The sequence below is a fragment of the Petaurus breviceps genome, unplaced genomic scaffold (genome assembly GCF_028583685.1).
Source record: "Petaurus breviceps papuanus isolate PSGF00001 unplaced genomic scaffold, PetGlider_PUasm1.0 90842, whole genome shotgun sequence".
NCBI lineage: Eukaryota > Metazoa > Chordata > Mammalia > Diprotodontia > Petauridae > Petaurus > Petaurus breviceps.
This window is the reverse complement of record NW_027187358.1, coordinates 6,734,885-6,761,340: the sequence shown is the minus strand read 5'-3', so window position 1 is coordinate 6,761,340 and position 26,456 is coordinate 6,734,885. Positions and strand designations below refer to the sequence as shown.

The window sequence follows — 26,456 nt, the reverse complement described above, 5'->3', positions numbered from 1 at the left end:
TATGAAATAGTGAAAGGTGTCTATGCTTTGGTCACGTACTCCCCCTTTACCTCTATACTTTGATATTTGGATTTCTTGATATTTTTCTAGCTCTCTAATGTCAATTTGCTTCTCTATAGTTAATGAAAACATCAATCAATTCCTGTAGTATGAAGAACTGGCAACTTATTTACTCGTTGAAGAGAAAAACCAAGCTTATTGACATGGTGATGTTCAAGGATCACTGTGTTATGTTTCTGAAGTACCGCAATCAACTTTATCTCAATACAATTTACTTAAATGATCATTCAGTTCAGTCTTTCAAGGTATGTTTCATTTTTAATAGTTAATTGCTAATCAAAATATACAGTTGGTTTTTCTGAAGAAATATGAAATATAAAATATTTAAAATATAAAATTACTGTATTGGCATTATTTATATTGAGATATTTTGGAGCTATATAACAATTTTTTTCTCTTAAAAGAACTTGGTGCAATATAGATCCGTAGAAGCATAAATGTTATTGTGAAACTTCAGTTTAGTTCTATTTCTTTTCCATGTGGCAACTTTGTGACCTTAAACAAATCACTCTCTCTGAGCACTGGTTTATTCATCTGTAAATTGGGGGTCGAGGTTGCATTAGATGATCTCTGAGATAGTTTCTAGCCCTGTGACTACAAATTATATGTATACAAGGTATATCTAGAAACTTAGAGGAGGAAAAATATGGTTCTAAAATGTCTACATGAATCCTTGGCATGTTCATGGCAATTTCCAGTAGGTATTTCCTATTTTCTATTACCACCTTCAAAATTTTCTTCTCTGTTTTTCTTTTTTTTTTTTTCCACAATGATTTGTGCCTGATTCAGGTAACTGGAGTTTGTGGTACTTTAATGATATTTGACCTCTATACTAATTTGCCCTTATATTTTTATTTGAAAGTATTCCTGATTTTTTCCCCTGTTTACATGTAACATCTCTCCAACTTTTAAGCTCCATGAAAGCTGGGAACCTCAATTTTTTTATGACACCTGTATCCTCCAGTTCCTTTAGAGTACCCTGCATCATAATTATGATGTTTACATATTTATTGACACATGTGGCTGCATTTGGGACCATAAAAGGATATTTTGAAGTCCTTATCCCTGCCCTCGGGGTGCTTGCAGACACATTGATTCACATCTACAGCAAGCAGCCAATCAGAACGGATCATTATATCAAACTCTGAATGATGTAAAACCTTTATAGTAAGCATGACATTCCCACTTAGTGAGGATTCAAATATTTATGACTGAAGAAAGATTATTTTAAATTCAACCTCAGTGAAGGAAATGCTCTGATGGTACAAGATACCATTTAGCAAAGTTCCACATTCCTCCTAATAAAGTTCCTGTCCTTAATCCTCACGCTTTTATTATTTTCTGGAATTATTCTCACACAAAGAGGCAACAAGATAAGTTCAGTTTCTTCTTTGATCCGTTTGCTAAAGGGAAAACATCAGGAGGATTTAGTTTTATTCTTAATGATTGAGCATTAAATGACATGTTACAATAATTTTATATTAGCTCTCACATTAGTTTTATTTGGAGATTTTTTGCAAAATCAAACCATTGCTTTAAAATCAAGTAGCAAGAATAGGGAATATGCTAACACCTGAATACCACATCTTCAAACTCTAGTTAATCCATGGCTGCTTCTTGGTTTTGAACTATGACTGTTATTTTATTACTATTAGAAATTTCCTATCTAGGATGATATCATTTTGTCCCAATATGGTGTGTTCTGAGTCCCATTTTCATTAGAGGGGATAAATTGTGCCCATTTATACACACTCTGAGCTCCTTCCCTTCAAACCCATGACTCTGACCCCCAAAGCAGCTGACTGGATTTGAAAAGCATAGTCCCTGACCATGGAATAATTTTGTTTTGTTATACAGTGTCCCCTGTCTTCTCTGGAAAATAAACTTTCAGTCTTAGCCTCAGTAACATTACAGTTTCGTACCTGTTAGGACCGCTGGATTACAACCCAAAAGGCCAGGAAGCAAGACCACCACAAGAGCACTTTAATGTGTTTTTTAACCTCTTATCAAATGCTACGAAAGAGTTTGTGTTGTGGACAGAGGGGCCTGAATTTGGAATAGTGGTAGAAGGCGTTTTTCCATCACTCCTTTCCTCACAGTCAATCAGCCGAGTCTGTTTGCCTATTCCTACAGGTGACTAATGGTGCACTCATCACACACATCCCCAGTTGTCCTGTATAAGGAGAGCCCACCATCAAGGATGGTGCTGTGCCAGACTGCTGATTTTCTAAGGAATTTGTACTTTTCACAATTATACAGAAAAGGGAATTCAATTTTCTTTTAACACTTTGACTTTCAATGCCATTTCTGAAGCTTCTGTCCACCTGCTAACCAGAGCTGCTTAAAGGATGTAAAGGGAGTGCTGGGAGGGGGCTTGAAGCTGGACCCTGCTGCTCTCAGAGAATGAAACTTGATTCCTTTCACTTTTCATTGAGTTAAGAATTTTAAGCATAATAGCCATGAGTTTGAGGAAGGATGTGCCAAGAAAGGGTTTTGTTCTCTACAATGGTTAGCCTGGGGACCAGAGTTAGAAGCAGGGATTTTAAACGGCTGAGCGCTGCTGGGCCAACTTAGTCCTAGAGTAATAACAGCCATTGCTGTGGCTTCAATCCAGGCTGTTCGGGGAAACAGGACAGAGGCACAGGATCAGATCAAAAACACATATTCAGGTTTCACAACGTATAAGAAGAGTTAGGAGGACATGGGTCTTTAGGTCTATGAGCATTTTAACCATTTAAAAAAAATTATAACCCTTATTCATGTCCCAGATCAGCATTTCAGTACAAGTGATTGTACCTAGATCATGATAAACCATGGTATCAGGCTTGTATTTTCATAGATCTTTGAATGCCACCTTAGAAATATTAGCGACCTTGGAGATCATATAAACAAAATTCATTTTTCAAGTGAGGAAACAGGTCCAAAGAGTTTAACTAACTTGCCTGAGATCCAACAGGTATAGGTATGAAGGAGCAGTGCCAGCATTTGAACCTTAATCCTTGGAACGTGATCTAGTGCTCCTTCTATTACACAGGTACTCTTTTCCTCCTCATAATGTTTAAGAGCCTCAAAGATCACTTTTCTTTCCCATTGGTAATGGTCACATAGTTGTTTATTTGGTATCATCTAATCATAGTCATTTGAGTTATTTGAAATAGCTTTGCTACTTTAAAATATGACTTTTATGGGGAATTAAGCAAAATCTGAATTGCATTAAATTTGGTTTCATACATGAAGCTAAGCCCAAAAGTGGAGTTAAGAATGCTGAGGAACCTAAGGAAGGAATAAAACGCACATCTGATCTCCTCAGCTTCCTGCATGGGCCTGTGCGTGCCAGCTGGACTCCCAGCCACAAGATAGCAGCAGTGATGCCTGCTCTTTTCAGCTCTCCTCTCCTGTTCATCCTCCAAGGCATTTTATATATATGTTAGGAAAAGGCAGTCTCTATGAGCAAGCCGAGCAAGAGGAGCCAGTCGTGACAGATTGTCACATGGCACGTTTAGAAGCAAAAAGCAAGGTAAGTGTTTATAAGTTCTCTTTTAAAATGGTAACAGGAAAGGAAAAAATAACAGATATCACTGTTCCAAGTAAACTCAGTATTGATAATTTTGACTGGTTTGTCAGAATGATAAAAGTAAGGTATCTAGTCTATTATGTATAACCTGATGCCTTGAATTTAAGGAATATTCAAGCTGTAATCTCTCATGTATTAGATTGATGGCCCAGAATGACTAAACAGCATATTTGTTTACAATAAAAAGGAGAAAAAAGAAAGTTAAGTTCTGAAAACTATAAATGTTAGGTCAAAAGATTTCTCCTTACATGAAGGGAAGGAATAAGCGATCTGTTTGTTGGACATTACTGTAATTCCTAGCACATATATTTTTTTATGTACCACAATGACCACTGCATAGGCTCTACACCTCCTTTCTTGCCATAAGTAATTTGTCATAGGAATGCTTCTTTGAATAGAAAAGGGAGATAGAGAGCCAAATGTATTTTTATAGAAATTTACTTAACAGCTTGTTTTTGCTAATATATATGCTGAGTTCCATAAAGTGAGGGTTTTATCTGTTGGGGGCTTAGAATGACCTAGGCCAAATCTAAAATAATGATTTAGAGCCCTAGTTTTACAGTACTCCTATGGTAACTTCACTGGTCTTAGATATTTGCAGTAAGTGAGAGTATCAGGGAAAAACTCATTTAAATTAAGGTCATACTTCTTTTAAGAATATAAAAGTAGATAACACTAAACCAAACGTAATATGTCCCAGTTCCAAAATGGTTAATAATCACAATTACAGTGACATAAAATAAACTCTTCAGCTTTCTGTTTACTATATTTTTTGTACATTGTACTAATCTGATATAAAAGATGAGAAACAGTTGTGTCCAGTATTGGCATTATGAGTAAAATACTGGACTGGCAGTTTATCATTTTATAAATAATATTGGCATTACCTAGGATAGGAATTTAAAAGAAAATTTTCTGATGAATTGTAGTAATATTGAACAATAAAGTATATTTAAGCCATTAAGTGATATTTCCATTTTTCTTTAATTAGTACATATTTGGTGATACTACTAAAAAAAAATCTTGGACAACAGGGATTCTGATATACTTCTGGAAACCCATCTATCCTAAATGCAGTCAGGAAACAGTGTGAGGCTTTCTGTCAGAAAAAATTACTCTCTAAAAGAAGAAACCTATATCAAATGAAGCCATATTTAAAACAAAAAAAAATCTTTTTTTAAAGAAAAATCTTTTTGGTTTTTGTTATTGCACAAGAGTAGTTGTTTATTTAGAAAACATTCTTTCATTTCCAGGATGGAACTTTAGTGCCAATAACAACATTTTATAAAAAAAATTCTGAGGGCTTACAGAAAAAACCTCTTCTTATTCATGTATATGGAGCTTATGGGATAGATTTAAACATGAATTTCAAAGCTGAGAATCGAATATTAATTGAAGATGGATGGATATTAGCATATTGCCATGTTAGGTAAGTCAGCACATAATTTCATTTCAATTGGAGTATAAAACACAGAGACAGAGTCCAGAATCATATTGAAACTATTATCTACAATTTAGATATCATTTTAAAGTTTCGATTTTTCCATTTTTATTGGTGAATTTATGAATTCTTCTCTTGTCACATACTTTACTAAATCTGTGCTGTCTCTTGACCTAACAGTTAAATTGATCTGAAACATTCAAGTTTCCATATTAGGTGCCGATTCAGTGATTGATTCCATTCAAGTTCCTTCAGGCTTTGGTTTTCATAAAATACTCTCCATTTTCTCAAACAGCCCTGTTTTAGAAATTGAACTGATCTTTGGTTCACACTTTTGCCCTTTGTACCTTATATAATTCCCACTTCTGAAAACACAGTTTTGTTATCTGTCATTTATCTGTTAATTCTACTTGGATTTGCCAAGTATCCGCAAGAATACATATTTTTAGAGTAGTATCATCTACAGCTTATTCCTCATGCATTTTTTTCCCTCGTTTCAGAGGTGGAGGTGAATTAGGCCTCCACTGGCATGCTGGCGGCCGTCTGAACAATAAACTCAATGGCCTTGCTGACTTAGAGGCATGTATAAAGTTCCTTCACAACATGGGGATTTCTGAACCTGCATCTACAGCCCTTACAGCTTATAGTGCTGGAGGTATCTTAGCAGGAGCATTGTGTAATACCAACCCCAGACTCATCAGGGCTGTGACTTTACAGGTAAGTCATCTTTGAGTCCTGGAATGATAGAATATTTGAACTAGAAGAAAAGACAGATTGGTTACTCTAAGAAATAGAAATAGAGAAAGAACCAAAGTGGTGGTTGAAAACCTAACATAGAGTAGGAATAGGATGCAATAGTTTCTAATATTTTTTTTTCCTTTTAAAAGGTTTGATTCTAAGAATTATAAATTAGGATATTATCTACAAATAGCCATTTAGGCCAACACTCAGCCCCCTTGATGAGGGCCTCCAATGAAGAACATATGTTGCTATTTTCATTGAGTTTTTCCTGGGATAGAGTTAGTGCTGGAAAGTAAAAAGGCATGAAGTCAGTATGCTGTGGACAGACCTGCAGCCAGCCTTTCAGCTCCAGTCAGCTGTGCTGCTGTCCTCTTACCCTGGGCTTAGGTCCTGTGTGGAAGCAGTTGTGATGCCTTTAGCCAGAGATACTGGTGTGTACTCTGCCCCTTCACAAAGAGATGGGGAGGCCCTCTTTCTCTCCAGGAACATGTTCTGTCTTTGACTGTTTTTCTCTTACTCTTCTTGAGTTATAAGTTCCTTGGGTTTAGGCATCTTTGTAGTGCTGTACCAAACAGAGAACCTTAAATCAGTGTCTGAATTAAATTGCTCCTATTGTCCAGCCATGCTTTCTGATAGAAATAGCAGGTGGTATCATCTCATTTATTCTCTAGCCTTCTGAATGACTGCTCTTAGGCACATAGCAATGACAAAAGGTAACTTTTACATGAAAAAGTGTGAATTCTTTTCAGAATTAGATTGGCCTTTGGGCATTTTACCTTATATCATGCCTTATAGTACAACATCACCCTTCATTTTATTTTGTAAGGCTCTCAGTTTATTTACATTTTGAATAGTTTATGCCCAGACTACTTTAATTTTATAATTTATATTTATAATATTCCCAAATTCTTCATTTTTAATTCACATTTTCTTATATTAAGCATAACCTTCAAACAAATTTGCTCACAAATGCTGATGTGTTCACTGGACACCTGCTGTAGAACTAAATAAATACTCATGAAGAACTTCTAAAATAATTTAAAAGGTCCTAACCATTTACTAATCACTTTGTTTGTAAAACTTTATAACTTTTTTCCACAAAAACTCTTCTGAGTTTTAAGGTTTAGATTTAAACCAAACATTTTAAGCTGAATTGGACTCATAGTCTCTTTTTTGTTAAAGGTATGACTGGTTCCATGAAACGGACTTAGGTAGTGACACAAACACATCGACTGTGTAAGTGTATAGACTTTACAGTAGGTAAGGACATAGACAACACACTGCACAGGTGGACTTTTAAGAATATGATCGTTCCATTGGCCCTGAAAGCAGGTTGCTTTCTTCATATAACTTCATTTACCTCTGAATAAAACTAAAAAGAGTCTATAGAGACCCTCTGACCCGCAGCTGGCTGCATTTGCTCTCTGCCATTGTTGTCCTGTGATCTTGATCCTGGCTTTGTCCATGACTCCGTGAGCTGTGGCAGGTTGTGCCCTAGCCCCACTCACCTGACCTGAGGTGAGACCGGACACCTGTCTGCACAGTTCCAGTCTTATGCAGCTTCACAGGTGGTGCTCCCATCGAGAATGGCCTCAGCGTCACTCTCTGGGTCCAGCATCTCAGAACTGTTATCAGTGAGAGCTTCTTTTTTCAATTACCCAGAAAATCTCCATAGGGAAATAAAGCCTCCCAATGTCCCCCAGTTGTCCAGGATGAAAACCATCTGAGCCTGATTTCTAGGGGGGGGAGGTATGTGAGGTGCGGCAGCAGCTGTGTTGGAGGCACAGAGGTGCCCAAGCGCCCAAGAAAAGGGACATGGCTGCCAGGCAGCTTCCTCACTATTCCTCAGTGATGAACACACTTTGTGTTTAATGGAAACCACTGCAAAGGTGGAAGTGCGCTACTCCTGCCATCTCCAAGGTTGCTGACAGGTACACTGTATGCCCCTCCTGTCACACACATCCTGGGGCTCTTGGCTTCCCGCTCACCATCACAGGCATGACACATCATGATTGTTTGTTCTGAGCTCATTCTGCTACCTCCTCAGCAAAACCCATGACATGCTGCTTGTGTTTAGGCGCCTTTTCTGGACATTCTTAATACCATGCTGGACGTGCAGCTTCCTCTGACCATTGAAGAACTAGAAGAGTGGGGAGACCCTTCATCTGATGACAAATACATGGACTACATAAAAAGTTACTGCCCCTACCAGAACATCAGGCCCCAGGTAATAAAGGCCAGTCATGCTACTCTGCCTCATGTAAGTAATATAAAAAAGTGGTCAGCAAGTATGTCACATTTAAATAGCATAGAAACTAATCAGCAGGTATGTTTATGCAGTTAGGAGTCAAAGTAGACAGAATGCTGGCCCTGGAGTCACAAAGACCTGAATCCAAATGCAGACTCAGATTCTTCCTAGCTGTGTGACCCTGGGCAAGTGACTTAATCTTTGTCCATCTCAGTTATGGGGAAAATAATAGCACCTACCTTGCAGAGTTGTTGTGAGGACTAAATGAAATATTTGTAAAGCATTTAGCACAGTGGCTGGTACCTGGTGGGTGTGGAGATAGAGCTAGGAATACCTGTTTAGGGGAGTACCTTCCTCTCCCCTTTCCCTTCTTACATTTCTACTTGGCTGCATTCTAATGTTTATGGACATCACGGCTTGATAAAGCAAAGGAGACTGTCACACATCTCTGTAAATCTCATATAGATCTTGAATAGCAGTAATTAATGTGAAGCACTTTTTCTTCCTTATAGTAAAGGTACTCAATAATTATTCTTAGTAATTTAATAATGATAATTAAGAGGCACAACAAACGAAAAACTAATTCTCTTTGTAAATCTGTCTTCTTTTAGATTTATCCTTCAATTATGATCACAGCCTATGAAAATGATCAACGTGTACCTGTAAGAGGAATATTAAAATACACCCAGAGACTCAGAAAAGTTATCCTGGATCAAAGACACAGCAGAGATCCTGGTACAAACCTTGACTGGTTAAGTGTCCCCATGATTTAGGAAAAATAATTTTTTTCTTGTACTAGTATTACTTAATATTATATTACTAGTATTACATTATATTAATTATATTTATATATTAGTATTATAATACTTAGTATTATATTACTAGTGTATACTTAGTATTCAGTTAAACTACATATAAGTACTTCACTATATGGAGTTGAAGACTGTTATCATTACCCTCAGTAACCATCACATATGTATATGGGCTATCAGATATTTCCTCAGTGCTATGGTGTGGGAAGGGAAGAAAGCTTTGCTCAGTGGCAAATGTTTGAGAATATTTAAACGGTATTACACACAAAAATAATGCTTTTAACTAGTCTAAATTTTGTAGCCTTTTTAATATGTTCTGTCCCTAATGTCCTCAAAATAGCATCCTCAAATCACTATGACTGATGAACAACATAAAAAGCTAACTTTAAATTAAAATAAAATAATTTGAGATATAAGCATTGCCAATTTTCTAAAAATATTACCAATAATTAGTTATCTGTGACATTTTTGACTATGTCTTATGGTAAGAGAAAATACACTCCCCCTTCTTAGGCCTTGTCACTACTATAAAAATCCAACACCTTCTCTTTCTCTCTTCAGAGTTTAATAACAACCGGTGTGTGATATCTCTGGCAAAGATTTAACCAGTCCCCTTACTTAAAGAAGCACATCGGTACATAGGAACATTTATCTGTAGGTTTCTTATTTACTAAAACACATCAAAATCAAAGATGATGCCATTTGGGGCAGGTTGGTCTGACTAACAGAAGCCCTAGGTGGTGAGTTACTTGATTGCTTTGAGAAAACAGGACCAATTTTTTTCATTAAATAATGTATTTTGAACTGTGAGTGGGCAGCTGTGAGATGTCAGGAATTGCTGAAATGGGAACATCGTGTCCAGTCTTCTTAACTGGTAAACAGCAGTCTGTGGCAAAACTTTTGTTCCCTATTCCTAGTTTCCCTCAGCTTTGTGCCTTTCTTCTTCTTCTTGATATGAAAGAAGAATGGAAGAGAATCTTGAGAGCCCAGCCATAGGTGTCATTTCTCCAGGGATAAGTTGTTGATGTTTGTTTGTTTTCCCCCAAATCTCTTATACCACAGAACAGACCTCCCCACCTGGTCCTTTTAGCCATAAGAGAAACCCTGTAGTAGCCACTAAAAGAACAGCAAGAAAACTATAAACTTATTAGTAACTGAGAAAAATAACTGAGAGTAGCATTTGGTCCCATTGGCAGAAGAGCTTGAGGAAGCCCAGTGAATCTGTCCATAGTTAAGAAAGAATCAAGGGAGCAAATTGTTTGAGGGATTGAGTGGGCCTCCCCAGCCCGCTGGAAGTCAGCAGTTATTTATGAAATGCTTCTTATATGTCCTGGGCAGAGGACAGTAATAGGGGTTAAGCCAGGTATCTGCGACTTCTTGATTTTTTCATAAGTAACTACATTACTGTAGTCTCCCAAAGGAATTGATGAAGTCAGCAGGCACTTACTAAGCACTGAGTATGTGCCAAGTGCTGTGCCCCTCCCCAGACCCCACCCCCAACTCTCTGGGAGCTTGAGCTCCAGTAGGGGAGGCCACATATAAATAGCTATAGAGCAGATGGAACGTGATCTCAGAAGGGAGACTGGAGGACTCCTTCAGAAGGTGGGGTTGGAGCTGGGTCTTGAACAAAGGAAAACTGAAATGTGCCAGATACGGACAGAGCATTGCAGGTATGAGGTATAGCCAGGAAAAAGGCTTGAAGCCTTTGTTGTGCTCAAGGAACAGCATTTAGGCCAATAGGACTATGCATACATATGTGTGTGTGTATTTATATACATATATATGTTTATACAGTATGTGGAGGGGAGTAAAAGTAAAATTTAAAAAGACTTGAAAGGTCAAAGGTAAATTGGGGTGAGTTGGGGAGAAGAATTGATTTTTATTATACATGTTGAATATGAGATGCTATAAAATGATATCCAGTTCATCATATCTAATAGGCAATAGAAAGTGATATAGGACTGAAGCTCAGAAGAGAGACTAGGGCTGAATATAGACCTGGGAACCATCTGCATAGATGAGATCACCAAGTGAAACAGCATAGAGCAAAAAGAAGAGGGTTCAAGGACAGAGCCGTGGCAGACAGCACTTTTAGAAAGCAGGACAAGAACCACCAACGAAGGAGCAGTTGGATAAAGTGGAGAGTCAGGAGAGAACAATGTCCCAAAACCCAGAAGAGAGAATATCCAGGAGGAGGCAGTCAGCAGTGCCAGCTGCTGCATCCAGGTCAGAAAGAATGAGGACTGGGAAAAGCCATTAGATTTTAACATAAGATTAGATTTAGAGATCACTGGTAATTTGGAAAAGAGCATTTAAGACAGATATCAAGGCCAGGAGCCAGAGTGCAGAGTTTGGACGAGAGTGAGAGGATCAGTGGAAGCAGACCATAACCAGCTTTCCCAAGGCATTTAGCCACAAAGAGGAGAGCTGTGCAATGGTAGTGAGGAGGGCAGGGTTAGGCTAGGTAGTGGTTGTTGTGTTTTCTTTTTTAAGGACAGGCGTATTTGTATCCATCAGGTAAGGAGTTAGTAAATAGGGAGAAATCAAAGATAAGAGAGAAAGTGGAGGCCCCTTCCATAGAGGAGAGGGATCACTTCATGTGAGGTAAGAGTGAAACAGATGATGGGTTAGGACATTGGAATGATGTGAGACGAAGAGAAGTAGAGAAGGGGAAACTCGTGGTAAAAATTCGGCCTCAGATTTTTCAGTGAAGTATGAGTTGAGAGCTCACAGGGATGGGGGATAAGGAGGAGGTTTTATGAGAGGTTTGAGGAAAGATTAGGTTTGGAACAAACCAGATGGAAGGGAGGGAGTAGAGGGAAAAAGCATTGATTAAGGACCTCCCATGTGCCAGGTACTGTGTTAAACACTCTACAAACATCATCATACTTGAGCCTCTCAACAACCCTGGGAGATCACGTGTCAGGTCAAGTGAAAGAGTATTTGACCAAGCACCAGTGTGACAGGTATGGATGCTGAACTTCCTAGTGTGAGGGCAGGAGTTAGGGAAAAGCTGACAATTGTGCAGCTTCAGCAGTAGCTATCTTCACTTCAGAAGTAAAGTTGCTGGCATAGGACTTCCGCCATTACCATATCTGCCTTCTGATCCCGTCTTGTATTCCTCATACCTTCTTGGCAACATCACCGTAGCTTCTTCCCTCTGGCCATATAGAAGAGTATCTCTCCTACTTACTAGGCTAAATAAAGTCTTTCTATTTTTGCTCCTGCAGTAATCAGTCTCTGACATCTTCAGTCTCTCCCTTATAAGTGACTGTCCCATCTGCCTCTCACCTCAGTCAGTAAGCATTTATTAGGTGTCTGCTTGTGCCAGGCAGCACTGTGCTAAGTGCTGGAAATACAAATATTGGTAAAAAAAAAAAAAAAGAGAGAGAGAGAGAGAGAAAGTTCCTGCCCTTGAGGATTGAGAGGAAATAATTAGCAAGGGAGTCGCTAGAATTAAAATGAGTCGGGAAAAGCTTCCCATAGCATGTGAGATTTTAGTTGGGACTTACAGGAAGCCAGAAAGAGAGGAGGAAGTAGCCTTCCATTCCAGAGAAAATGATGGGAACCTAGATATAGAGTGTCGTATATGTGGAACAGCAAAGGAAGCCAGCATCACCTTGTGGTGGAGACTAAGGTGTAAGAAGATTCATAAGATGGGAGGGGATCTGAAGAGCAGTAAGTTATGAAGGGCTTTGGATGCCACGCAGATGATTTTGTATTTGATCCTCAGGGTGATAAGGAGTCACTGGAGTTTATTGGATAGGGGAGTGACTCACGCTGGTAGCTGTAAGGGAAAAGTGGATTGGTGTGGGGAGAGAAATGTGGCAGGCAGACATTCTCCCTTCAGATTCTGCCATACCTCAGGAACCTCCATCTCCATTTCCTTTTATATGTTGTCTTCCTCTGTTAGAATGTAAGCTCCCTGAAGGCAGGAACCATTTTTATTTCTTTCTCCTTGTATTTGTATTCCTGGTGCTCAGCACATGCCTGACCTCTAGTAAACCCTTCATAAATACTTCTCTACTCAACTTAGCTATGGGAGGCAGCAGTACTGTATTTGGAGTCAGAGGATTTGGGTCTACACCCTTGTTTTTCCATTCCTTATCCACACGACTGTATGTGTCACTTGCCCTCTCTAAGGCTTCTTTACCCCCTGTGAAATTCAGGGATTAGATCAGATGACTACCACAGTTCTTTCCAGCCCTCCGTCTGTGTGCCCTTCCCCCTAAGCCGTGCCACCTCCTGTAGAGAACTGGAATGGTATTGTCCACATTCAATTGTAGAGGGATCCAGGAGATTTCACTGCTAAACTTTTAAAAATCTTCTACATCTGTTGCTTCTACTTCCTCATCCCTGTGCAATGAAGCTTCCACCCTCTGCCCTCTCCTGGAATTGTCTCCTATAAACTTCTGGATATCAGTAAGAGTGACTGCCATTTTTTAAGTTTTATAGGATACACATAGGCAGTCTGTCCTTCATCTTCAGCTTCAAGTCCTTTGGGTTAGATTTACAAGAATTCAGGCAAATACCTTCTCACCAGCCCTTGTTAGGTACATTCCATCTTTGACCACAAGGTTAGGTCATATGTATTCCTACATAATTGAACCCCTAGTTCAGAAGCTGAAATTTCACAATCATACACCAGCTTATTAGTCAGCTGTTCTAGCTCTCTTTTCTGAGTCCCTTATTTTAGATAGGTAGTAATGATTAAATCATTACCCTTCTGCCCCTAAAGCCTTCCATTTCTTGACCTAGACTTCATAATCTTTAGGAATGCTTTCTAGATTTCTTGTGGCAGTATCATTTGCAACCACATGAATCATCAGAAGTGGATAGTAATTTTCCAGTTTGAAATCTTGGGAAGTAAATGTCTTTGATACATGTCCACGCCTTACAGAAAGCAGGTCTTTTTGTTGATATGAGGTCAACAGGTGGCTTCCCGAGTATCCAGGACAGGGGGGTTACAAACCACCATTGCTCATCTCTTCTTCTTACAATCCTCCCTGATTGGCCCCTTACCTGATAATATCTATGGAAAAACATCTTTGGAGAACAAGCTGCTTCCATCTCTTCAGGAGGAGCCCTTAGATTTGTTACTTAGCTCCAAGTGTTCAGTGTTCCTTCTTTTAACTTGTAACCCCCAGAGATGGGTCAGGATTCTCCTCTGCTTCTTCAGATGCCTTTTTATTTGTGTGTTTTTCTTTTAATGAATCTTCATTTTTTTACATAAAAATGAATCTATCTACCTCCTTTTGTAGGATACTAGCCTGCACTGGGAACATAGATAGATGTCTTATGTCTAAGACAGAATACAGATATCACATATTTAATGCATGTCACTGAAAAATTCTTCCTAACCTCTGTATTTACTAGTAGTGAGAGACTTAATCCTCGTCTTTCTTGATCATGTCTTCCCTTGTAGCCCTGCTATTGAAAACTGCTTGAGTGAGGGCTCATCAAATTCCTCTCACCTCATTAACAGTTGACAGGAACACCCACTTTCTAGCCTTCTTCCTTCTTCAGCTACTTCCTACTTTTCAAGTTTTCTCATATTTCTTTTGTCCAGATTCAGTTCTCTGGCCTCTTCCATAATTTCAAAACCCTCTAAATCACCTTCTCAAGTGAGCAGTGGCAATATTAGAACATAGTTCCCTAAGTGATATATTTGCTTAAACCACAGTATTTTTTTTAAATAACAGCAAAGAATGAAAGGATCTGTACTTTCATCATTGTGGGAAATTCCTGTAATGGGAACCCCTTATACCAATGCAGATCTGTAACTTAAGTCATAAGCATAAGTAGATTAAGTCCTAGGGAGATGCCTGAGGAACACAGAGGTTAAATAGCTTGCTAACTGGTGGGATTTGAATTTAGGTCTTCCTGATTCCAGGCCCAGCATTCTGTCCCTTATGTCTTGCTACCTCTCAACAGAGATTCCAGATTAAATACATTTTCCAGTCTTGACTTTGGAAGGCATTTGAGGAAAAATAGCATCTCTTGTTAGAGAAATGGGTGACTACAGATGTGGACTGTTGTATACATGGTTAGACATGGTTGCTGCATTGGTCATTTTGCTTGCCTGTTTTTCTTTTGTTTTGAGGGAAGATTCTGTGGGGAAATGGATAAATAAAGGATTTGATTGGATTGGGAAATGACATTAAAAAACAAAAGAAACTAAATAAAATTTTTTTTGAAAAAACATAGTAGCAAACCAGGGCCCAGAAGCAAGTAGAAACTAGAATCAACATTTCTGGATTCTGCTTCCTGCCCTTCCCTCAAGGAATATTAGAAGACTTTTCAGCAGCTACCTGGAATCCAGGGACTCACAGTAGTTCCTCTATCAGGAGCTTTTGACTAATTGAATGTGGTCTTAGAATCACTTTTCCATAGCTGTTTCTAGTGGGATGTGTGACGTGGCTAGCAGTCACAGAGCTTGAAAGGACGGGATCCACCTCGACTCAGTGGCAAGATTGTCAGTCTATTATATGCACATACCCCCACCTCACAGACAACCTGCAGGGGAATAATATCAAGAGCTGAATTAAAGATTAGACTTACTACTAAAAAGCTAGTAAGCCCCTCTGATTAAATCATGATTTTTCTTGTATACTAATTTTAAGTGTACTTTCAGGAAGAAAGATTCCTAATATTATTTTGGATATTCAGAATGGAGGAAACCACACTGCAGCTTTTTGGGACGACTCCATAATTGAGGTATGTAGCAAATCCCCCATCAAATAAAATCACAGCTATTATTCCTAGCAAATAAGGACCATCTCCTATCCCATGAATACAAATTGTTCCAGAGGGGCGGCTAGGTGGCGCAGTGAGTAGTAAAGTGCCAGCCCCAGAGTCAGGAGGACCCAAGTTCGGTACTGGCCTAAGACACTTAACACCCACACAAAAATAAACTAGCCGTGTAACCTTGGGCAAGTTACTTAACCCCAATTGCCCTCCAAAAGGCAAAAAAAAAAAGACAAATTTTTCCAGAGATGACCTCAGTTTCTTAACCTGAGGGCTACCAGTGACTTAAGGCATGGTCATAGGAGAAGGGAAAAGGAGAAGAAGAAATGGAATAAGAAAGGCAGAAGGGATGAGCAAGAATAGTAAGAAAGGGGGCCTTACATACAGTGATGGAAGGCGCTCATCAGAGGGAGAGGACTCCCGTCTGTGGCACTCCCTAACATAAGTCACCTCCCTTATTTGGCCAGAGCAGCAGTGTAAGACAGCCTGAACTGAACTGTGGTGTATCACTTTAGAACATCTCATGTGTTTAAATTTTTGCTTCTTTTAGGTTGCCAAACATCTTGCTTTTCTTTACAAAGAACTTGGACTTGGTGACACTGGTTCCCTCAACTAATACCCATTTTAAGACAACATGGATGCTGAAATATGTCTCATGCAGTGGCATTGAGTGCTCCAGAAATGCAATAAGTTACAGTCTCATGCTATGTTGGGGTTGGCAGAGCTCAGTATTATTAGAGCGTAACATTCTGTAGAATTCTTCGCCCATCAAATGTCTTGTCTTTGCCTAAGCCAGTGCTTCACCCTCCCATCCTCTGGTGCCCAGAAGCTCCTTCTCTCAAATCCCTCCATTCTTAGCTCCAGCCTCCTTTCTTAGAGTTTTGCAAGCTAACAAGGGCAATCTAACTGAGGAAGAGGAAAGGTTTTGTTTGTTTGGGCTTTTCCTGTGCTGATTGATCCAAGATAAAATTCTTCACATTGAAATTAATAAAATAAGATTCCCTGATCATCTCTTTTTTATTTTTGAGGTGCATCTAGGTGGTGCAGTGGAGAGAGCATAGAATTTGGGGTCAGGAAGAAAAAAGGGCAGAGCCTGCCTCAGTGTCTCAATAGCTGTGTGACTCTAGGCAAGTCACTTAACCTCTCAGCCTGTTTCCTCATTTATAAAATGGAGATAATAATAGTACCTACCTCACTGGATCAAATGAGATAACATCTGTAAAGCTCTTTGCTAACCTTAAAGTGCTAAACAAATGCTATTCACAAGCCCTTAAATTTAATTGGTATAAGAACTCCTGATGAGGAAACTATTGTGATGCAGTTCTGCCAGTTCTAGTTGCTAAGGACCTTAGGGTTTGGGCCTTGCTTGTGGTCATCCAGTAACTGGACTAGGGTCTTCTTAACTCTAAGGCCAGCTCTATCCAATGGCCATGCTTCCTCACTCCTCATAGAATACCATTTCAATAAAAAAACTTTTCAGATATGATTTTCTTTTCTATTTTTATTGCATTTTAAGAGTTTTGGACAAATTTTCTAAATTCAAGCTATAGAAATTCTTAAGAATTGTAATCGATCAGTGTGTTCATTATGTTTACTAAAGTCCATCAAGCTGAAGGTAAAGCAACTGCTTAAGTCTGAGGCAAAAATAACCCGTGACAGCATCTCAGCAGGAACTGTGCAAGATATTTAAGAAGCTAGAATAGCATGCTTTGTTTGAAACAAGACACTTGTCTCTGAAGGCTTCTTGGTGGTGCAGGAGTTTGGGCATTCTGTGCTCTAGGATGAGTCCTTCCCCCTTCTGGGTTCTCACTGCAGCCATGGCCACAGTCTCACCTTGGTTAGTGAATGTGGTACTCAGCTTTACATTTGCTCTTTCCGGGAGTCCTATAGAAAGATCCTGCAAATTCACCTCTGTTGTTTCTCCAAAATTCAACACTATGGTAAAGACTCTGTCTAGACCATCGAGTTCTCTCATGTACACCAGAATATTAGCATCGTGCCAAATGTAGCACAGCCAGCCCCGGCTAAGAACCAGATCATTGAGACGCAAGGAACTTAGTTCTTGATACAGCTTCAGGGGGGAAGTGGCCTGAGTCTTCTGAACCTGTTATTTAAAAAAAAGTTTGATCAGGTAAATGTAATTATAAAATTTTTAAATTTTTTTAAAAGTATTTTCTACACCTAACAGGATATACAAGGAATTTATTTCCCAAATACATCTTGTAGTTACATTTTGAAATAAAGTATTATGGTTGTGACATGACAAGTAAGTCTCTTAGGAATAGAAATATAGATCCACCTTGCTTTTTCAGCTGCACTTTTTCTCACTGTTATAAGAAGAAGACTTAACTGACATTTAGAAAGAGCTTTCAGGTGTGCAAGCACTTTTATACATCACTTCATTTGATCCTCACAATAGCCCTATAGAAGGTATGACAGAAGTTATCCCTGTTTTACCAGTGCAGAAACTGAGATAAAGAGAAGTTAAAAGATTTTCCCACTATGAGAATCACAAGGTCCTGACTCCCAAGACCATTGTCCTTCCTCTACACTGTGCTGACACTCAGTGATCTGTGACTCACTTTACCTAGTATCTCACTTGAGCCCCACCACAGATCCACCCCAGGAGCTAGGAAGGTTCACAGATGTTATGTGGCTTGCTCATGGTCAGGCAGCTAATAAGTGTGGGAAGTGAAATTCCAACAAGTCTTCCTGAGATGTATTGTCTCATGTTCATTTGTTTAGAGCCTTAGTCCTCCAAACAGATACCACATTTTTTTTTTTGCCAAAATGACCAGATCTTAGCTTGACCCAAAATAAACATCAGAAAACCCTGAGAATATCAAGTCATTGTGAGTTCAACTACATTATCCTTTTAAAGAGAGATCTTCCCCTGTGCCCTGAGGACTTGATAGAGAACTCTTCCAGCTAATGGGCCCTGCTAATTCCCTGCAGAAATCATTATCAGTAGACATAGTGAAAATTCCTGATGGAGAAGTAATTATGATTTATGAGCATTGACCCTCAAGTCAAGAAAGTCCCAGGTTTCAGAGTATGGCTACACCACTTAACAGCTGTGGGACCAAGGGCAAGCCCTTTAGCCTCTCTGTAAATCAAAAGTCTATGCAACTGAAGTGAGGATAGTAATTTTACTAAGCCTTTTAAAGGTTGTGCTTTTGGAGATGCAATGTGGCCTACTGGACATGGCCCTGGATATGGAGTCAGGATCACTAGCCATAGAGCCCTAAGCAAGCCTCATGAACTCTTGGGGCCTCAGAGCCTTCTCTTTAGACTCGACCACCTCGAAGGTTGCTTCTGTCTATAACTCACTTCTCTGCATCACCGTTTTCTCATCTCTAAATTGGGAGTAACAGTTGCACAACATGTATAGCACTGATAGGAGCAAAGTGATTTGTAAACCTTAAAGTGCTGTACAAATATCAGTTGTTATCTACAACTGGGAAATTTCCTGTTTAAGAAGTTTGATGTCTATGTGTAAATTTACCAAACTTTTTATCACTATGACACTGGAAGATATTAACATCACCCCTAGTGAACTACTTAAAAAGCCTTGACTCCCCACTGCCCCGGTCATGCTAAGTGGCCCCCATTGTTTCACACAAATAGCCTTGCTATCAAATCCACGTAGTTTTAAAGTTCTTTTTTCTATTTGGCTGGGTTTGTGATAGTCTAAAACAGAACTCCTACTTTCATATTTCAGCTCAAAGGAATTATCAGTATGTGGCATTCCAATGACTGGTGAAACTTACTTGTGACATTTCAGTATGTTAACTCCCAAAGAAGAAAAGTGGGGACCTCAGAATATAAGTTTCTTGAGGTCAGGAACTTTTTATTTTTTGTCTTTGTATCCCCAGTAGCACCATGTCTTGGAACATAGGTGCAACACAAATAAATGCTTAATACAAGAGAAAATATACTACAGAGAATGACTTTAAAGAGTCTGTGATTGCATTGTGTTTATACACAGCAGTGGAGTGAGTATGGAAAGTTACCACACAGTTAACAAAAAAGTCTAAGTTGGACCAGAAGTGAGCAAGAAGAATCACATTTATGTTCACAACTAAAGCATTTTTTATTTTAAGAATCCATCCAATTATTTTGCAGATTTAGCACTTACATCGACATTCAGAATTTGGTAATCTGCATTAGTGGGTAGCCAAGTTTGGCTCGCTTCACTAAAACCAGCGTTGGAGCTGTTGTCCCACTGCATTGGTGACTTTGAAAGCAGGGTCTAGAAAACAAACAAGTCAGTATGTAATCACATTCTAAAAATTCTCATAAACATTTCTTAATTATAATTTACAGTAACTAGCACATACTAAGATCCCAGTATTGGTTAGACTACTCAGTCCATTCATCATTACCAGTATAGTAATTCAAAAATATGTAGCTACAAGTGAATTAAATTTACTTTCAAGAAATTACATGAAATGTGTAACATTTCAAGATATGTTTTAACCTGCAATCTCTTGTAGCAGCATTGATCCAACCAATTTAATGCATAAATTTAATTTCTAAGCTTTCTTGAGTTTAATATTATAGGCCCTAAATAACAGAAAATCCACCTTAGTTCAGTATTAGGAAATTGGTCTGTATGCAGTCAAAACAAGCATTTGCTCAGTAAACAGCTGAAATGGGGACCAGTCTCTGGAATCATCTATTTCATCTACTCTCCTATTTGAGGATTTAGGTTCAATAAGTGCCCATCCATATAACTGAGGAGGTGACCTCATTTTGTACCAAGTACCACATTTGGTCATGCAGAAGAATAAGAGAATAATTTATGCCATCTGCTTTGGAAATGAAATGTGGCAGAACAGAGATAGGAGAAACAAATGTTTCAAAAGGGAGAGTAAGCCCTTAGGTATTCTAATACTATCATCTTAAATTTACATAGCACTTAACAAAGCACTTTGATCCTCACAAAATCTCTATGAGCTAAAGAGAGCAGAAATCACCCCCATTTTAGATAGAGGGGGGAAAAAAGGTTCCCCAGAAGCTAAATGAGTCACCCAAGTACACTGGCCTGGCAAGGGGCAGGGCCAGGGCTGCAGTCCAAGGAAGACTGAAGAATGTAATCCAGTTTACATTCCAATAGACCTTGCTGACCCTCATAAAAGTTATGCCACTGAGTTGGTATTCACTAAATTAATAAAACATAATATTTCTCTGGTTTAATAAATATAGGCTTACTACTGAAATATTTAAGCTATATTATACTTACATCATCATAGCTTTCATTTGTATTTGCTGCTAAAATATCTTCCATTCCTATTTCTTCACCATAGTAAGTAATAGGTGTCCCAGGTAGTGTTAAGATTAGCATATTCATGACGTTGACATAGTCTTTTCCAAACCGAGAGGTAAACCGAGTAGTATCAGGTCCTCCAATCTAAAATTTAAGTATTTATAAAAATACACTCCAAAGTACATTCTAGTATCTTGTCCCTGTCCCTATTCTGAATCAAATGCAATAACAAAAATTAACTTTATAAAAGAATTTCAGCATTCTAGAAGGATTGCATATATAACATACATTTTTATACATATGTGTAGATACAAATGTATATAATAATATGTTTAGGTAATACTGGGAGAAACTAATGTGACTTCTATACTCTAAAGGACAGATTGTAAGGTAGAAAAAAATATTTCAGATATGAAGCTCCCTATTAATGCTACTATTAACACAAGATTGCCTTTATAATTACATTTTAGTAGGTTATTATAATATTTATTTCCAAAATCCATAATTTCTCAGAAAATGAGATAGGTTTCTTTCTACATCCTTTTCATTATCTTGAGGAATTATGCTGGTTACTGAATGCCTGTCCAAGCCTTCTGGAGAAATCTCTGTTTCTGAACTCAGAAATATTTTCACCTTCTGTCACTTCACCAAACAACAGTAACTGACAAGTGTTCCTGCCCATTATAGATTTTATTCAAATGATAATTGGGCATAATCACGGCTCTGGGTTTTTTTTTTTGGGGGGGGGTTGCCAGTGTTTGGCATGTTTGTTAACCAGGCTATATGATGAAGCAACTTGTTGTGTGTGGCAATGTCATTAATGCATGTACAATAAGTAGAGAAGGAAGATGCCTTCTCCAGTCACTGTGACATACTTCTCTCCTTTATACTCTATAATATTCAGTCTAGATCAGTTTCTGCCTAGGTGTATTTTCTCCTCTTTGAGATCATAAACTCTGGGACAAGTAGAGAGGGATTTCAGATTCCGTGCTGCTTTTATGGCTATATTTGTAGGTTAGATATTTAATAAATATTTAAGTGTTTATTATTTTTAAAATATTAATTCTTAAAGTTATATTTCCTGCTCCCCATTAAACTGTGAACTCCTTGAGAGCATGGACTTTTTCGCCTTTCTTTGTATCTCCAATGCTTAGCACAGTGCCGGGCACGTAGTCAGCTCTTAACAAATGCTTCTCTACAGAACAGAGTCCTTTCTGGCTCTCAGGAGACTGTATCATATACAAATCCACATTTGGTTTTAGGAACAAATCTATCAAGGCCACATTACAGAACACAGAAATATGGATACAGTAGAACCTTGGTTTACGAGTAACCTGGCTTACGTATGTTTTGCTGTATGAGGAAAAATTTTTCGCAAAATTTATCTTGCAAGATGAATAAAAATTCACAATGCGAATATCATGTTTGGACTTGAACGGCTCTCGAAGGGATGACACTCAACTAGGGCAATGAGGAGGAGGTTGAGAGGTCAGAGGAATACCTCACATCGTGTGATTAGGGAGGTTTATCAGATGTGGGGAAAAGTGCAAAATTTTGTTGAAAGACATCGCCCAAATAAGGCTGTAGCAATGAGGGCCACAAATATTTTTAACAATAATGCAATGCCACATTTCCAGACATTCTGAAAAAAGTCAAAAACAAGTGTTAGATTCTTAGAAGTGAACATAAAGAAAAAAAAATCAGTGAGCCAAAACATGAAAGTGATTCTAAAAAATGAAAAATAAGTGAAGGCAGTAGTGTTAGTCTTACTTTTAGTGAAAGTAGCATAAGAGAGTACACCCCCAACACTGAAATCCCCAATGTTCTCATGGAAGGAGATTCTCCTTCCAACCTTCCAAGCAATAATCCTTCCTCCTCCTCCTCCCTCTCATCTCCCTCACACCAGCCATGACTCTTCAAAAAAGAAAAGTGCAGGTTAATTTGTTTTATTTTCAGTTTATATTGTTTACTAATCATTGCTATTGTATTTCAAGTACATTAGGGAAAAAACTTACCTAAAATTATAAATAATAATTTTTATATGAGTATTTTTGGGGATGTTATACTGATCATCTTTACATTATTTCCTATAGCAAAATTTGCTTTTCAATACTAACAAATCACATGATGAACAGAATCTTCAGATGAATTAAATTCATAAACCGAGGTTCTACTTTATTTCCTAGGATCAAGCTGAATGCTTACCATCCAGTTGGGCCACCTCCCTTCTGGCATGTTCTTCATCCAGGATGCTACAACTTCAAATACCTCAATTCCAGAGAGAGTAGTCATTTCTGTGAGGTAAAAATTGAAGGGAAAATCTGCTTCTTGGACAAAAGTTCTTCCATAGTACATCATGGTTTCTTCAATCCCTTCCTGGTTCTTTGCTTCAGTTCCCATAAATCTGCAAAATGATTTTTTTTAATGTTTTGATTTTCCCCAGTATTGACATAGTGTTCATTTTAATTGAATATAAAGCCTTGAATGGACTCAAGCTATATTTATACATAGTGCACAAAATCATATGGATTTCATACAGAGGACATTTGCAAGAAGCTTCATGAAAACCAGTGAATGACAAAAAAAAAATTTGCAATATGCTACATTTTACAACAACTTAAAAATCATTTCAAATAGACTTTCCAAAAGATCAAACTCAAGTACTAGATTAAACAACCTAAAAATGGGAAAGGAGGGGGAGAATATTATTTGAGCCAGTCCACCCTCCCCACTATTAAAATGTGACTAAAAACAAAATCACCTGGCTGCTTTGCAAGCTTCAAAGAGGTTGCTATATGTCTGCTATGTTGGTGATGATGATGATGATGAATATTTTGGGGGATGTGGTATCGATATATATATCCTACCAGCCTTCATCACTTCAATCTCTCCAGAGTACCTTCATTACTGAAGTACTTTCTTCCTTAATATACTGCTGATCTGTTTTTCAACATTCTGTATATGTTCCAATATCCTCCATAAATATCCATCCCCTCAGTAATGATATAAGCTTGCAGAGGGTAAGCATGTGTCCTGTTTCATTTGTAGTCCTAAAGGAACTAATTGGGGACTTTACAGAAAGTTTGTATTTAATAAATGTGTGTGTGTTTACTTTGTATAGATAAAGCATTCTGATTCAAAAAGACCATATAACACAATTGGTGATATAAAAAAGATATATTTGTCTGCAACATACCAAACTGACATTAAATGGTCATTTTCAGAATTTTGTTTTCTATAACAGATCTACCCACTTCAGCCCCCTACTCAAAACTCTTCAGTGGTTCCCTGTTGCTTCTAGGATAAGACAGAAAAGTCCTTAGAATAGCTTTCAAAGTCCTCCATATTCTGGTCCTTTTAGTCTTATTTCCTATTACTCTAATTCATACTCATTTCCATTCCAATCAAATTGGCCTGTCACATGTACATGTGACCTGTACATGACACGCCATCTCCCAGCTATGTGCCTCTGTATTCCAGAATGTATATTTTCATCCTCTCTGCTTCTTGGAAATTCTGTCTTCCTTCAAAGTACAGTTCAGATAATACCTCTGACACAAGGCTTTACTCTTTCTCCCTCTTGAAATGACTCTCTAACCTTGTACTTTGAATTCACTTACCTGGGTATACATCATATCTTCTGAGCTGAATGAAAGCACCTTGAGGGCAGGGACTATTTCATTTTTATCTCTGTATCCCCAGCCTGACCTACAGGAGGTACTTGATAAATGTTTGTTTAATGGAATATAACTTTTGCTTCCAAATGCTACTTTATGTTACAAAAAACAAACAAACAAAAAACAACCAGAAATGGTGACAAAAGTATATCCTTTTACCTGTATCTGCCAGGCTCCCTGCTGTACTGGTCCATGGTCTGCCTAAAGCTGCGGAGTATGTCATGCATCCCAACTTGGGTGGTGGTGTAATCATGATACAGTTCAGAATAGTTGGTAACCATGTCCTTTGGAAACAGTACAACCATTATCATCTCACAGGCCAAATGCCCACCACTTACTGCACAAGAACACAGACTGTTCCTAAGCATTGTCCCAAAAAGGGTTTTAATTATACATAGATGCCTAGAAAAGTGACCTAATAGTAGAAGACATTTAACTATTTAATTATTACTAACAGCCAATTAGCTAAGCCTACAATCTTCTCTCTGGAGAACTTGCAGTGAGAAACAAGAAAAGTGTATTTTCCCTCCCTACTAGTATTTCTATGAGGTCATGTGAGGAGGACCACAGAAAACTCAGTAAACCCACTGTTCAGTAACAACCCATCACTACACTATAGGTACTGTGTATTAGCCCAAACTACGATATTCACTGAACAACCAATGCCAGGATGGCCTGATCAACATCTGAAATAATCCATAAGAACTTGACCCATATTCATGTGGCCTCCTGGGTCACTATTGACAGTGGTTCAAGCAGGTGGGCAAGAGTGAGGCTCTCTACTGTCTTGAAATGGCTTAGAAGGCCAGAACCACCGAAGGGCATGGCAGCCATCATATGAGGTTTCTAGAATGCTACAAAGTATGCAAAGTTTTTATAAACAGTAACAGAGTTCAATAAAAGGAACACTGGGTATGAAATCAGACGTCCTATATTGGAATTTGTCTCTACCACTGACAACTACCTATGTGACCTCTCTAGACCTCAATATCCTCATCTGAATAAAGGGATTGGCCTTGATGGTCTCTCCAACTCCATGTAATCCTATATAATTCTCTCATTTTCAGTCATTCATTGAGATCACCACCACTGTGGTAGAGCCGTTTTGGAAGAAGTAGTAGGACAGTGATATTCACACATTTGGAAAAGCTATGATTTCACTGTGCATATTCTTGCACCTCTACAATTCACAAACCTTAACTGACCATCTTTGTGACTTGCTGTAGCAAAAATGAAAAAAAAAAAAAAACACTGGTAGCCAACCTTTTGGTAATGAATTGTCTACGCTTAGGTTAGTACTCAGAAAAAAGACATACAGCCTGTTGTTGGGCTTGGCCCCTAAACAATTCTAGCTTGATAGGAACTGTCCATGTTTGCTCTTCACTGGCATTGTATTTAAGAATCCAGATTCACCTCCAAACAAGGGGCAGCCAGAATAGAACTTTAATGGAGACAGATCTTAAAATTAACATTTCACATCTATATGATTATAAGACTTAATAAGTGCTTTAGATGACTTAGCTTACTTGAGCCTTACAGCTCTTTTTAAGGTGGAAAATCTGAGACTCACAAGATAGGAATTCCCATTCCAAAAGAGCTATTCAGTTAGGTTTATCTGATGTCTGCCAAGGTTGGTGAGATTTTCACAACTGGAAACAAAAATCAGATTTGATTCAATGAACTTTTCCAGGAAAGAACAATTTCTCTTTCTCTTTTTCTATCAATCTCTCTCTTTTTTTAAAATAAATGTAGCAGGGGGCAGCTAGGTGGTGCAGTGAGTAGAGCACCAGCCCTGGAGTCAGGAGGACCTGAGTTCAAATCTAGCCTCAGACATTTAACACACAAGACTAGCTGCATGACCTTGGGCAAGTCACTTAACCCCAATTG

At 38.4% G+C, this 26,456-nt stretch overlaps 2 protein-coding genes across 4 annotated transcripts in view; one reads left to right on the top strand and one right to left on the bottom strand.

Annotated features, from left to right (window-relative positions):
• Positions 1-23,215, top strand: part of PREPL (prolyl endopeptidase like) — a 49,367-nt gene extending 26,152 nt beyond the window's left edge. Inside the window, exons 8-15 of one of the 3 annotated variants that reach the window (XR_011165180.1) lie at positions 120-305; positions 3,371-3,577; positions 4,888-5,063; positions 5,576-5,792; positions 7,894-8,043; positions 8,676-8,815; positions 15,511-15,593; positions 23,079-23,215. Coding sequence is in view for 1 of the 3 variants with exons in the window: in XM_069071611.1 (XP_068927712.1) it covers positions 120-305; positions 3,371-3,577; positions 4,888-5,063; positions 5,576-5,792; positions 7,894-8,043; positions 8,676-8,799; positions 15,511-15,593; positions 16,174-16,239 (1,209 nt within the window). In the remaining 2 variants the exon portion in view is untranslated. Of the gene's footprint in view, positions 1-119; positions 306-3,370; positions 3,578-4,887; positions 5,064-5,575; positions 5,793-7,893; positions 8,044-8,675; positions 8,816-15,510; positions 15,594-16,173; positions 17,110-23,078 lie in introns of those variants that run through there. The other 2 variants (XR_011165179.1, XM_069071611.1) reach the window with 2 other exon arrangements.
• SLC3A1 (solute carrier family 3 member 1) overlaps positions 17,107-26,456 on the bottom strand; it is a 30,860-nt gene continuing 21,510 nt past the window's right edge. The window contains exons 6-10 of the mRNA XM_069071613.1: positions 24,729-24,853; positions 23,098-23,296; positions 20,869-21,036; positions 19,762-19,875; positions 17,107-17,727 (exon numbers count right to left, since the gene is read on the bottom strand). Coding sequence (XP_068927714.1) covers positions 17,287-17,727; positions 19,762-19,875; positions 20,869-21,036; positions 23,098-23,296; positions 24,729-24,853 — 1,047 coding nt within the window. The 3' untranslated portion in view covers positions 17,107-17,286. The remainder of the gene's footprint in view (positions 17,728-19,761; positions 19,876-20,868; positions 21,037-23,097; positions 23,297-24,728; positions 24,854-26,456) is intronic.